At 39.0% G+C, this 13481-nt stretch overlaps 1 protein-coding gene across 1 annotated transcript in view; it reads right to left on the reverse strand.

Annotated features, from left to right (window-relative positions):
• Positions 1-13481, reverse strand: part of scn5lab (sodium channel, voltage gated, type V-like, alpha b) — a 127346-nt gene that overhangs the window by 10762 nt on the left and 103103 nt on the right. The window contains exons 18-20 of the mRNA XM_053635277.1: positions 6878-6998; positions 4727-4881; positions 1816-1989 (exon numbers count right to left, since the gene is read on the reverse strand). Coding sequence (XP_053491252.1) covers positions 1816-1989; positions 4727-4881; positions 6878-6998 — 450 coding nt within the window. The remainder of the gene's footprint in view (positions 1-1815; positions 1990-4726; positions 4882-6877; positions 6999-13481) is intronic.

The raw sequence follows: 13481 nt of genomic DNA on the forward strand, positions 1-13481 counted from the left end.
AAAGATAGAAACGCTGTATTAGCAAGCTGATAAATCCTGCCAGGCAAAGGGTCCATGCACTTCCTGCGGAAGTAAAAGGAAAGGGCTTCCTGCCTCTGACTCAAGGTGGCTGGGGAAAAGAACAGTGGTTAAATAGTTTCAACCGCTGTATTTGCTGTTTCGCAGGTCCTATGTGATCAGTCCTGGAGAAAGTACAAAACCTGTAAGTGCTGAACAGACATGGAGGGAAAGTATGTGTGTGTTCGTTCAGCAGAAGGCTTCTAAGAACCTGGGGAGGACGAACACGTTTAATTGATTGACCTAACAATCACTAATCTACTGAAGTCATCACTGTGTGCTTAAGTGGCCCGGCAGTGGCACGGGCCGGCCAGAGAAATCCTTACCCTCATGCCAGCAAAGCGAGATACGGCCCGAAGCGGCCTCAATGCCCGAAGGGTCCTTAGAACACGCAAGGTGCCAATTTGTTCATAATTGAAGGCACTCGCCAACAGGCCAATCACTGAAATCTGTGTAAATTGAAGTGTAGTTTGTTCAGTTAATGCCAAGATTACATGTTATTCCTCAAGTTATAGTTACAGAATGTTACATGACATTTCATTAGACAACTACATAGAAAATGGACTAGCATAATGATCACTGTAGTATAGTGCGCTTTCCTAATCTGATATAGTCGACGGACTTTAATTTCATCTTCCAAGAGGAAATCAAGTCCTTAAAAGAAAAGTGAGAGCTCTGTATTTGTTGCGTTATGCCATGATACGTTATTAAGATAAGGGAATGTTTAAGCCCATGGAGAACAATCACTAAACATCGCTTAGACTTTTTTCATAATAAATGAATTATGAACAGTATAGGCCGTCTGTTTTGGGACTGAGGGAGTACAACCTTGGGTTATCATTTCTTCAGGGAGAATTAAAACAAGCACTGGAGAAGCATTTGGTCTCGTGCATAATATTTGTGGAGATATTAAAAGAATGTTAAGGGGTTAATATTGCTATAGAAGACTGCCTGCTTATTATGTTTTTAATGTGTGTGCACAGTGTATGTGCTCTAATGGCTCATTTTATAGCGTTAAAAGTTATAGCCTACACATTACAATGTCGTGTAATATACAGTGCCATTTGTTTTTTTTTCAACACTGTCAGATACACAATATAGCTTTGGTGTTATGAGGTTCCACTATATGATCAGTCTTTAAATGTGTATTTTAAATACTCTGCCTAAATTACATAACTTTATATGTTTTATTACACATATCATTTGCAAGATGATAAAACAATATAAATTAGACAGTCTGCATCTTTGGGAATGATCAGTTAAAAAAAAAAAAGGTTATGAAAAAATGTCTTTGTGATTAATCAGTTAAACGCACACTGAACATGTGAGAAAAGTCTAAGCTTTAATTTAAGTACTATTAGTCTAAGATAATAAAAATGTTAATCAAATGAAAATGTAAATGAAAAATAAAATGTTCAAATTTTCTATCATTTTGTGATTAAATGCAGTTTGAACAAAACCATTTACATCTCAGTTATTGATCTCTAGTAATTCACAAGAAGAAAATGTAACTGAAGCATGCTCATATTTAGATCCTACTTGATTGTTTAGAAACTCGAAAGTGATCATGGCTTCCTGTTTCACCGTGATTTTCTTTTCAGCTAATTTGCCAGCAAAGTCAAAATTAACCACAAAGACAGTTTTCTACGTTTTTTTTTAACCCAAGGTTACCAATAATTCTTGAGCTGTCTGTATGTTTAAGACAATATTGTCATCCGCACACATCAAAAGGTAATAATGAAATGAAAAATCACTTACATCAACGATTAGAAAGTCAAGCCAGCACCAGTAGTTGGTGAAGTACTTCTTAAAGCCATATGCGAGCCATTTCAATACCATTTCCAGGATGAAGATGTAGGTGAAAATCTTGTCTGCAAACTCGAGCACAGTCTTGGCCACTTTTCTCTGTTCAATGTAAATGTCTTCGAATGCCTGTCACCAGAGAAGACGGGACACAGAAGAAGTTGAAGACAAAAGTGTGTGTTAGTGTGTGTAATGGCACTAAGATAAAGTTAATGCAACATACTAGCAGTTTATGTGACAGCATCTGTAAGCTAAATATGCACTGCTGACGTCCAATGACCCTGTGTTCTTGCTAAAACTGCTGGGCTGTCTAGTGCCTTTGACATTAATGTGCACAGACAGAGAAGTGACAAGGAAAACACTGGATATTGTGTCGCAGAGTCTCCTCTGCCTTCCACATACCCTCCATCATCACTGTGCTGGGCAAGAATGACTAACTATCCACCTACTCACATGTAATGGGACGCTTTCTAAAGCACGAATTATTTAACTCTTAGCACACCCTTATATAACAGTACAATTAAGCAAGGGATAACATCGAGAGGATGTTTTGACAGGACATCATGGAGAAGAGGATGTGCGTTAACACCCTGAAATTGATTCAAATGAAACAATTAAAATGTATTTTTTTAATGAGTGATGCACTCTATAGAACCTTTTTCATCATTTACAGTTACATTTAATGTTGTTGAACATCTGCAAAACAAGCTAGCTTCCTGTGGCAGAAAACCTGACTGTTACAAAGCGCTGACACTGGGGACTCCTTCCATAGATGTTAAATGAAGGTCTTGTTACAGGAAGCTTCATCACATCAACAATTATACTTTTTCCTTTGTTGTTGTTGTTGTTGTTATTTTTTAAATCTATATATTAATACTATTACATTATGGAGTTCCTGTGAATTAGCTGTTACTAGAGAGATGATAATGTACAAGTGTAAGTCAAATGAAAACCTTAAAATTGTGACGTAAATGCAAAGAAATGGTACATCAAATCTGTAGTAAAAATGTACTACAGGTCCACTGTTTGGAATTGCTCCTTCTACAACTACCTTAAACCTGAAACACTTTTGTGACACTTATTTGCAATAAACAATGCAAAAATAACAACAAAAACCAGGTTTTCATTTGACTCATTAGTATTAGAATGAGTGGTTTAATATGAACGACCTATTTGACAGCCGACACTATAGTCAGAACTGCAATTTAAGATACCTGAATCTGTTATAGACTTTAATATGCTGTGGATTTGTGGAAAAAAGGCAAAGCAGAAATTAGAAGAAGAAGAAGAAGAAGAAGCCTTTATTTGTCGCATATACGTTACTGCGCAGTGAAATTCTTTCATCGCATATCCCATCTTGTTAGAAAGTTGGGGTCAGGGTCAGCAATGATACAGCATCCCTGGAGCAGAGAGGGTTAAGGGCCTTGCTCAAGGGCCCAAGTGGCAGCTTGGCGGTGCTCGACCTTCTGATCAGTAACTCAGAAGCGGGTCACGTGTGGATATCTTGACTTATGACTGCAAGACATTCAAAATAACCTGCGCTATATGTACCGTATCCAAATTAGTGCACAAAACAGTGAGTCATTAAGAAACTCAGCACTAAGCATCTGTTGCAATTTGCCTACCCACTGGTTTCAACAAAGTTCGACACGCCCCCCCCCCCCCCTTTTCTTTTCCGCTTACTTTGCTTTTCATGAGTGATCATTCAACTCTGTATGAAAGAGCAGCTGTTTGCTGAGGAGGTGTTGGTAAATGCCACCAAAATACCAGGCAGTCTAGAACATGGCGTCCAGGCCCTCAGACAGGCCAGTGGCATTAGCCTCTCTTTGTGAGTCACTCACTAACAAAAGGCACTCCTGTGCAGTTAAGAAGGTTGTGCACAGTACGAAAGTTAAAGGTTTTGCAACATTACACAGTAGTGGTGAGCTTTTTTTTGCTCTGACATTTGTTGACTCCTTGGTGTAGCACTTTTAAGAAAGGCAGCTGTTGGTGGTTAAAGAAAATGTGTGTTGTATAGATCAACCAGCTCATGGCAAATGCTTTCAACGTGATCTTTGATTTACAGTGGAAAACTTTCCCAGCTTTGTCGAATTCCTTGGAATCTTCTGGCAGAGCAACCGCCATTTCCTCAATGTGAAAATGGATAACTATGAAAGAGATTTTCGCTCAGCATCTCAAGCTGCCTGTGGCATGTGTTAAAATTGATTATCGTCAGCTGAGAGCTGTGCATTTGTTGCCCTGTCGTAACTCTCTCATGAAGATGCCTGATCCTGAATGTTGACCACAAAGCAGGCGGTCTGACTCCTCTAGCCAACTAACAGAGAAACTCCTGGAAACTGTTCCAGGGTCAGCCTGATTATGATGTTTGTAAGCACAGAAATCGGGGACCATGCTAGCTTTAATTGACTCAGCTAAAGTGCAAGCCTAACTTTTCTATTCCTGCCTTTTTTTCCCTGACAAACAGTAGCTGTGCAGTGCCTGAGAGGTTACGAGACTTTACACAGAAGCCATGTACTGTTCTTGCTCAGACTTTTATTGACTCCTTTGTGGAGAACTCTTAAAAGGACCACTACTCTCTGTAAAAGTACTACATGTTCGGTCGTCTACTGGTTCTGCTCAGAACAATCTCCATAACGTATAAATAAAACTACTGGCACAAATCTATTACTTCTGTCAAAAAAATATGTTGCTGTAAGTGCGGGGAAGATTATTGGGGGCATATTTCCCCAGTCATGTGTAAACAGTTACATAAGTAAAAAGATTTTCCTGCTTAAACCTTAACATTAAGTTCAACATTAATATTTATCATGTAATATTTTGGGTTACATTAAAGGTAATGTGTGAATTTTGTGTTAGCTTTGCTCACCAGAGCGCCGCTGCTCAGCAGGATCATGAAGATGATGAATGATTCGAACCAGCTGTGCTCCACTATCTGATAGCTGGTCTTCCTGAGCCGCCACCACACCTTGCCCAGACCCGCACTAGTGTCGATATCGCAGCACTGGAAATGACGGAGGCACACTAGCAAGGGAAAACAGGGGAAAACAAACTTCCTGTGTACAGTACGATAAAAAAAGAGTGCATGTATTTACAAAAACAAATGAAGAGGTCATATTATTATAAGCATTCCTCATAAACGGTACAGTTCTAACCTGCTTTGAACAAGCGTTTAGTCTCAGATAAAAGTACATGTCTTCAGTAATCACACACTTATCGAGTTGGTCAGTGATACATGGCTGTTATGTGACATGAACTCAAGCAGCATCAATGACTCTTTAAAAGCCTTCCATCTATAACAATAGGTCGCTAGCATAAAATCACATTTGAGCCTCCCCTGGGTGTCGAAGTGTCTCCATTACCGGCATTTGAGCTTCTCCAAATTAACTTATTGCCTGTAAACTTAATAACAGGATTATGGTAGCAGGGTCTTCTCAATTCAATTTGTACTGATGCTCTAGCTCTCTGTAGGAAGCCTTAAACATTTTAGCACCCCTGCATCATCATTTGTCAAGCAATTAACAGTTATCAAAGTAAAAATCACACAGCTCAATGACTATGGCAAACACTGGGAGTTACTCCGACTGATCTGATTTGGCAGCAAACATGCTACGAACACAGAGTACCAGTACTTTACAGAGAGATTTTTATGACACCCCTTCTGTCAGATATTGGTCAATTTTCTCTCTACTTATCTTGAAGAACTTAGGAGAAATAATACACCAGAAACTAAAGATGCTATTGCCAATTAAATGCATATTATCCTGGAACATGTTCTGTTTTTCTTTCAGTTATATGTAACCTTACACTTTGTGCATTTGTTGAATTTTTTATCCAATCCTCCTTTAAACAAGCAGGTCATGTACATTTGGAGGAACATGATATGGAGTTAAGTTTAGTGTACACCGCTGTTTCAGAATATACCGTGGACAATTATAACAACTCATTTCTTGTTCATTTAACTTGTTTGGGTTGCCACTAATCCACAGGCAGTACAGTTACTTTGTGATAACCCAATTTTCTCCCGATTTGGCCGATTTGCAACCTCTCTCACGTGACAACTACCAATTAGAGAAGGTGAATGCTATCACGTGTTTCCTTCAAGACACGTGATGCCACCGCATCGTTTTGAACTGCTGCTCATGTTACATCACAGGGCAGCTAAACACACTCCAAGCAAAACTGTTGATCATATTTGATCATAAATGAGCTCACAGATGTTTCCGAATTGGCTACTGTCGCCAATTTTGCTCTCCAGGCCATCGGTTGCCGTGGCATTGTCAGGATTCATACTCGCGACCTCCTAGCAACATGGAGATCTGTTGCACCACAAGACCAATTTATTCATATTTACATTTAAGCAATATTTGACTGTACTCATCTTAAACAGTTACTGTATGACATTTTGTACTCAAGAAATTGAACAGAATTCTCCTGATTTTGGCTTAGTGCCAGTGAATGAAATACCTCTGAAAGAATACAGTATGTGTGTTTTGGTCGGCACTAAATGTCATGTAATAAAATGACGTATTCATATAAGCATTATTTTACATTAATCTGCTCTTCATTCGGTACATACAAAAATAAGCCCAGGGTTGTCTTAAAGGCATATACTGACAGCTGATTGGTCATGTTTTAGTACACCTGACCTGACTGGTTGATCGATGAGTTTGAAATTAAATATGCAGCATCAGTCTTCACATTGCCAGGGTGTTTCAATCCTGACAGACATTTTTAGATCTTTGCTGACACAGGATATGCCATATAATGCCCCATAGACCTTTTAAAAGTCTGTTAATTGTTTAATGTTTTATATTAAATAGCCTTTGAAGGTGAAGCCAAAGACGTGTCCTTCTGTCAAGGCTAAGTGAACAAATCTCTAGCAACACGGCATGATAGCAGAGCTGTAATGCTAAATGTTCACCCTGTGATTACTGTGAAATACTAAACATGCTGGTGATGATCTGCATGATTTTATCACATTAAACACTGTCTTTCTGGCATTATAAAATGTACTCACCATCAGGGATACAATTTTCAGGGTCCATGTCCTCCTCTGCCATCTCGGAGTATTCATCTTCCTCTTCTCCAGGCTTTCGGAGGTCAATTGTGCTGCCCTCGGATAGGCTGATGTCGTCACTCTGAAAGCCAAGTGAACCAATCAGTCTGCTGATTGCTTCTGTAACACTTCTAAATGATGGTTCTGACAAGACTCTTGTGCTGAGAGGTAAAAACACCAGTGATGTCTGACAAGCTCTGGCTTTACTTTTATTATTTTATTCCCAGAGTTAAATATTCGGCTGCATCCATAACAAGCAGTTTTACTAAAAAGCACAAAGTACACTTTAGTCCTAGAGTGGACGTCATTTAAACTCAACATCAACAGGGTGTCCTATATGCCAAGGTTCTGTGCTTCTGTGATTCTTTTGACATATACAGTAAATCAGTGTATGATTACAAATGACAAATGTGCGATTAAGTAAATGAAGCTTGTTTTAAGACGATAATTAAGATGAGCTGTTGGTAATGTTATATCTTAGATTGCAATCTAAATGCACATTGTTTCTCAAGATTTAATCACTCTGTTGAAGAAATCCTGTTGAGGGGGTTAAGGTCCGCTTAGTAAAGGCAGGATGCAAGTGTATAAACACTGCATTTGCTGTATTTGGGTGAATCCAAGAATCACTGTGAAAGTCTATTATGAGCGACACAGGCAGACAGCAAAAAAAAACCAGAATGATCCATAATCATAAAACAGGGGAAACAGGTGTGGGTCAAAACACAGGAAATATTACACATGGAACTGGAACTAGAAAACAAAACTTGGACTTAACAAGACAATAAATGCACATTGAGTACTATGCAATGGTACTGTGACACAACAAAGCATAAATAGACAAATTAATCAAGGGCGAGACACAGAACAGGTGAACACAGTCAGGTAACACAAAAATGACAAAATGGGTGGAAGAAGACAACAAAGAAAAGCATACTGTCCTAAAGGAAGTACTACTAGTGTATCCTCTCATCATTTCTACATCATAATATCATAATGAGGTAAAATCATCACTGGGGTAATAACAGGCCTAGATCAGATTTGTCATGCCTGTCAAAGAGCACTTGAAACTCGATGTAAACAATAATAATTAATGTTAATATGTAGTGTTACGTGGTAAGCCAGATTCCATTTGACCTTGTCTTGGGTTTCAGGTGAGGATCTGATAACATTCTGGGTCAAGGGCAGATACATTTCCACATCGTTATACAAAAAAATGTCATTCTATTTGAATGCATAGACTGCACGACAGTCCCACAATACAGCTTTATCAAACCTAAAAAATTATGTAGCATATGAGAAGAGTAATTTCTACATTAACATTATGCCAACACGCGTTGACTAATTCTGCTGAAGCTGCCATTGTTTCAAACACTGTGTTGGTAGCATGGGATATAAGTTTGCCACATACTTTTGTTAAGCACAGCCACTGCATTTATTTCAGAGTGTTTGCATGATTGATATTTCACACAGAGTTTAGGGACAGCACACATAGGTGATATTTAGTTGGGTTGGGGGTTAGAGCATGTTCATGTACGCCTTTGGGACCTGCTCGACTATCGATTCGGCCCATTTGCCATACCTCTACCTCCTTGAACAACTCGCATGAGACGAAAGCTATTCAGGTTGTTGTGTGGCAGTGTGGTAGTGCTGACGTGAGTGTCTGATGAAACCTAATACACCCCATTGCCCTCCCTTGTTTGCGAGACCCTATGGGTGACATTTTTGCCACTGGCCTCTCTGGCACAATAAAAAGCTGACACCATGTTAACACGGCTAGACAATATAGCTTGATGCGGAAGGTGAGGAATTTCTTTTTTACAACCCTAATTGCAAGTTTGGAAGTTAGTAAATGCATCTCAGTGTCATCTACGACTTCTTGATGTGCGGATAAGCATTCGACACTTTATAGCAAAATGCAGGGAAAGTACATACTGCTCATAACTATAGTACTAGTTACACTATATACTAGTGATGTAGTGAAATACAAGAGAATAAATTAATTGAATGCAAATTTTCCTCATCCGTAGTGCTAAGCTCCTATCAAAGCTGCTATATAAGCGTATATATGAGGAAGGACAGTGTCGGTTTGGAAACAGGGCAGAAAGAGAAGGAAAGATAAAATGAGGAGACTGGGCAGCTGTGGAAATGATGTGCATCCTTCCTGACACAAGGCTGCTGTGTCTTGGTTTCGCATTAAAGCAGAGGGAAATGTGGTGTGGCAGTGCCTCGGAACAGTGGAGGAGGTGAGAATAAGCTTGAATCCACACCAACCAAATGGGAGCAGGAAATTATGCATTGTCGCCACAGTGCAAGATCATCAGAATAACCCAGACATGTTAAATAAATATCAGTGCTTCAGTGCCTTAAATGGAAATGTAAGGTAACAAGTAATGCCTCTTGCATATAATGTATATTGTAAATGGATTTTGAAATTCATGCAGTTTCAAATTGTGACACTTGAGAACAGGCTATCAACAATCTATGTGTCTCTATGTAATATCAGTGTATCTGTATAAGCAATCCAGAATAATCTATCCATTTCTTCATTCTTTACTACTCTGGGATCATGAAAGTGCATTCTGGGCATTGTGAGGTCCTTTCAGGACCCACTGAGAGGAACTGAGATGTCACTCCATTTCCCGACGCACTCACCTGCCCACACAGGCCACAGGCTTCCTCCTCTAACAATAAACTGAAGCCTTCACTAAGCCAACCTTTATTTAAACGATATGCACGCATAGTGGAGGCTCTGAGGATCAGTTTTCCATCTGCCTCACCATAGCGTGAGAGACAAATGAAAACTCTCCCATTGTAGGATTTAATGTGATTGAATTGTAATTGAACACGGTTGCAGCAAGTCCTCAGTGGAGTGATAATAATACAGCGCAGAGCACACAGTGATATTGTCGTCTGTCGTACATACAGCCTTTTATAAAGTCCTTAGTATAGGTCAATGTGAGTGAAGTCACTGTCTCTAGGCTATTGTCATCTTCATATGATGGCTGTTATAGTGTGTTAAGATACAGCCCTTCCACACATCCAGGAGCAGCCGCCAGTTAATGGCCCTTTCTCGTTGGCAGGGCATGTATGTGTGGAATTCAAACACTGACCATGGTAGAGTTTCACATTCCAGCACCAGTGACCACCACAAAAGCCCTATAAATATCAACGCGGGGGTGCAAGGGCCTGCGGCATGCCATTCAACACTGGAGCCAAATGAAATCAGACCTATAGACAGTGTGTTGTGCTGTCTGCCAGGCTCTCTGCTATGGTGGATCAGGGTTTATGAGGGTACCCTTACAGAGGGTTACTGCCAGGGATGATTGAAAACAACAAGAGAACAAACCAGCAACCAGCAAAACAGCCACTTAATTCTGACTTACCTTGACCTGGAAGAAATGTATCAGAAGATTACCTCAGAGCCTGAATAGAGCCAGTTTATAAGACATTAGGGGGGTGCAGAATTTTAAATATATGTCACAGGGCGACTGAGAGACTTCAAAGTACTAAAAACATCAATAATGCAATCAAATCAGACGGTGCCATCGGGTTATTCGAAACTACAGCCGTTATTTCGAGTGTACAACATTGTGGTCAGTATTACAGTCAGCAAATGCTGTATAGAACATATCCATTGTGCATTATGCTTGTTTACGGAACACACATCTGATTCAATTTGCTGAAGCATTTAGTGATGGCGCCATGGTACGTCTAGCACAGTACCACTTTACAGCCTACCTCTGCGGCTAATGCAACTTTCCTGCTTTGATTATAAAGAAAGCATAATGCAAAGTCTCAAAAGTTTGATTGTAGAAAAAATTAGCCTGTCATTCTGCCATCACATGCATTTAAGTCTTTGTCCCTCATATCTCGTATATGCACTTTAAATCTAAATAGATCTAAATAGTTTTCCTTTATTGGAAATGTTCCCACAACTTCTGGGGACCATTTTGATGTTGTTGTGTTATTGCACACTTCAGGTCCTGTAAAGAGTAAGAATACAAGGATACCAACATGAAAACCAGCACTCAGAAACGAAACACCAAGAAATAAGACAAAACAGTAAAGCAATAGATGTTAGACAAACAATAAAAAATATAAAATGGCAAAGTAATCATAATCGTAACAATCGTAACAACAATACATATCAACAACCATCATTTGGTATGTATGTGTTTGTGGAATGCAGATTCCACATGTGCAAGTGGATATTTTAATGAGGGTCTACATATGTGTGGTATGGCTGTGGCTATGTGTTGTGTCTACAGGGGACCATTCTTGCTATGCTTGGTTGCTCTTGTTATAGTAGAAAAGGTTACAGGGGGTCGCTAATGTAAATAGGTGATGAGTGGTGTCCAGACCGAATCAATTCAGAGGTTTTGCTTTGATGGATTTCTATACTCAGCTAAAAAGAAACGTCCCTTTTTCAGGGGACTGTAATTTAAAGATCATTTTGTAAAATCCAAATAAGCTTTACAGATCTTTATTGGAAAGGGTTTAAACGATGTTTTTCATGCTTGTTCAATGAACTATAAACAATTATTTCACATGCACTTGTGGAACAGTCCTTAAGACACGAACAGTTTACAGGCAGTAGGAAATTAAGGTCACAGTTACAATAACTTAGGACCTTTCTACTGACTGAAAAACACCAGAAGAAAGATGACTAGAGTTCCTTCTCACCTGCGTGAACATGCCATAGGCCTGCTGCAGGGAGACATGAGGACTGCAGACGTGTCCAGAGCAATAAACTGCAATGTCTGTAATGTAAGACGCCTAAGACAGTGCTACAGGGAGACAGGAAGGACAGTTGATCGTCCTTGCAGTGAAAATTACATGTAACCATGTGTCCCCAACAGACGTGATCGAGAATTGCAAATGCCTTGGTGGAAGAGTGGGGTAACATCTCACAGCAAGAACTGACAAATCTGGTGCAGTCCATGAGGATGAGATGCACTGTAGTACTTAAAGCAGCTGGAGGCCACCAGATACTGACTGTTACTTTTAATATTGACCCCCCTTTGTTCAGGGACTCATTATTCCATTTCTGTTCGTCAAACATCTGTGAAACTTCTTCAGTTTATGTCTCAGTTGTTAACATTTTCATGTTAATACAAATATTTACACGTTAAGAAATTTGCTGGAAATAAAAGCAGTTGAATATGAGAGGACATTTTTTTTTTTCTGAGTATATATATATATATATATATATATATATATATATATATATATATATATATATATATGTATATATATATATATAAATATAAAATTAACACCTCACCATGTACATGTGCACTATGATTGTAACCTGTTGAGTTCACGGAAAAATCCGGATATATTCGAATTGTGCATCTCACAAATGGAATTAAAATATCAATAACATACACTGATGTAACAACATGGAGTCAAAGTACCTGGAAAAGAGGGATGGTGGATTTACAAGGAGAATAATACACCTTTTCAAATTGATCCTTAAGTGCATGGATAATTTTATTCTCCTTACTAATGTGTGATGCAGTCGAGGACAACTCTCATGTATTAGTCAAAATAACTTAATAATCAGACATACAGACAGACAATCACACCTGATCCAGGTCATATTCTATTTATCTTAACCCACACAACAAAAACTAATATCTAAATGACTGTTATTGGGGTTTAAATGGCACAGCCAATACTAGGAATGTTCCTCATTATATTCGGAGAAGGTCTACCAAACAAAGTACACAGAATAAACACAGACAAAAGAAGAAATACTGATGCATCATGACTCAGCTGCTTTTTATGACCATGCAGATAAACACACACCCCCAGGGACAGATTCAAACACATTGCCATATGATTTTTAGCCTTTTGCTTCACCTTTTTGACAATGCAAGCTCCAGTTAGACTTTTTTGCCTGAGGACCACATCATTCGGTTCAGGCTTAAAGGTTATTGGGTCAAAGCAGGGAGTAAAATAGTTAATAGTTAATAGTCATTTATTTTATGGATCTTTATAAGAAGGAACCATACAAGGGAAAGCATAAGACTACTTGTTTGACTATACAGGTAAAACTGTATTAATATTCTACACCTTTAACAATGGAAATGTGCATTTATGCACATGGGGGTGGGGGGGGGGGGGTGGGGGGGCTCATCATTTGTTAGTATAATAATAGTATCCTCAATTCAGCTCATTGTAGCTCTTCAATGAATTTTCATGCATTTTTAAAAATTCATACAACCAACCACTGTTGTTTAAATCTCATTTCTGATTCATAGATTTAGCTATTTGTGTCTATTTGTGAGATAATAAAGGAAAAAACAATAACTCTGTTATGCCAGATTTGCTGGCACTGTGTATGGAGTTCACTTGCCCCCTAAAAAGAAAGCATCACCACAAATCAACATCAATAGTCAATCACTAATCAATAGAAAGTTCTTCTGGCTTCTGATGACCCTGCATGGAAAGCCTAAGGATCACCACAAGATTGCTGTGGACGGTACCATATGGACACCCTAAAGATGGCTGTGGATGTTTGTGGTTTTTGGATGGCCTAAAGACTACATTTGTTCAAAAC

Source organism: Ictalurus furcatus, chromosome 1, assembly GCF_023375685.1.
Source record: "Ictalurus furcatus strain D&B chromosome 1, Billie_1.0, whole genome shotgun sequence".
In the NCBI taxonomy this organism is placed as follows: domain Eukaryota; kingdom Metazoa; phylum Chordata; class Actinopteri; order Siluriformes; family Ictaluridae; genus Ictalurus; species Ictalurus furcatus.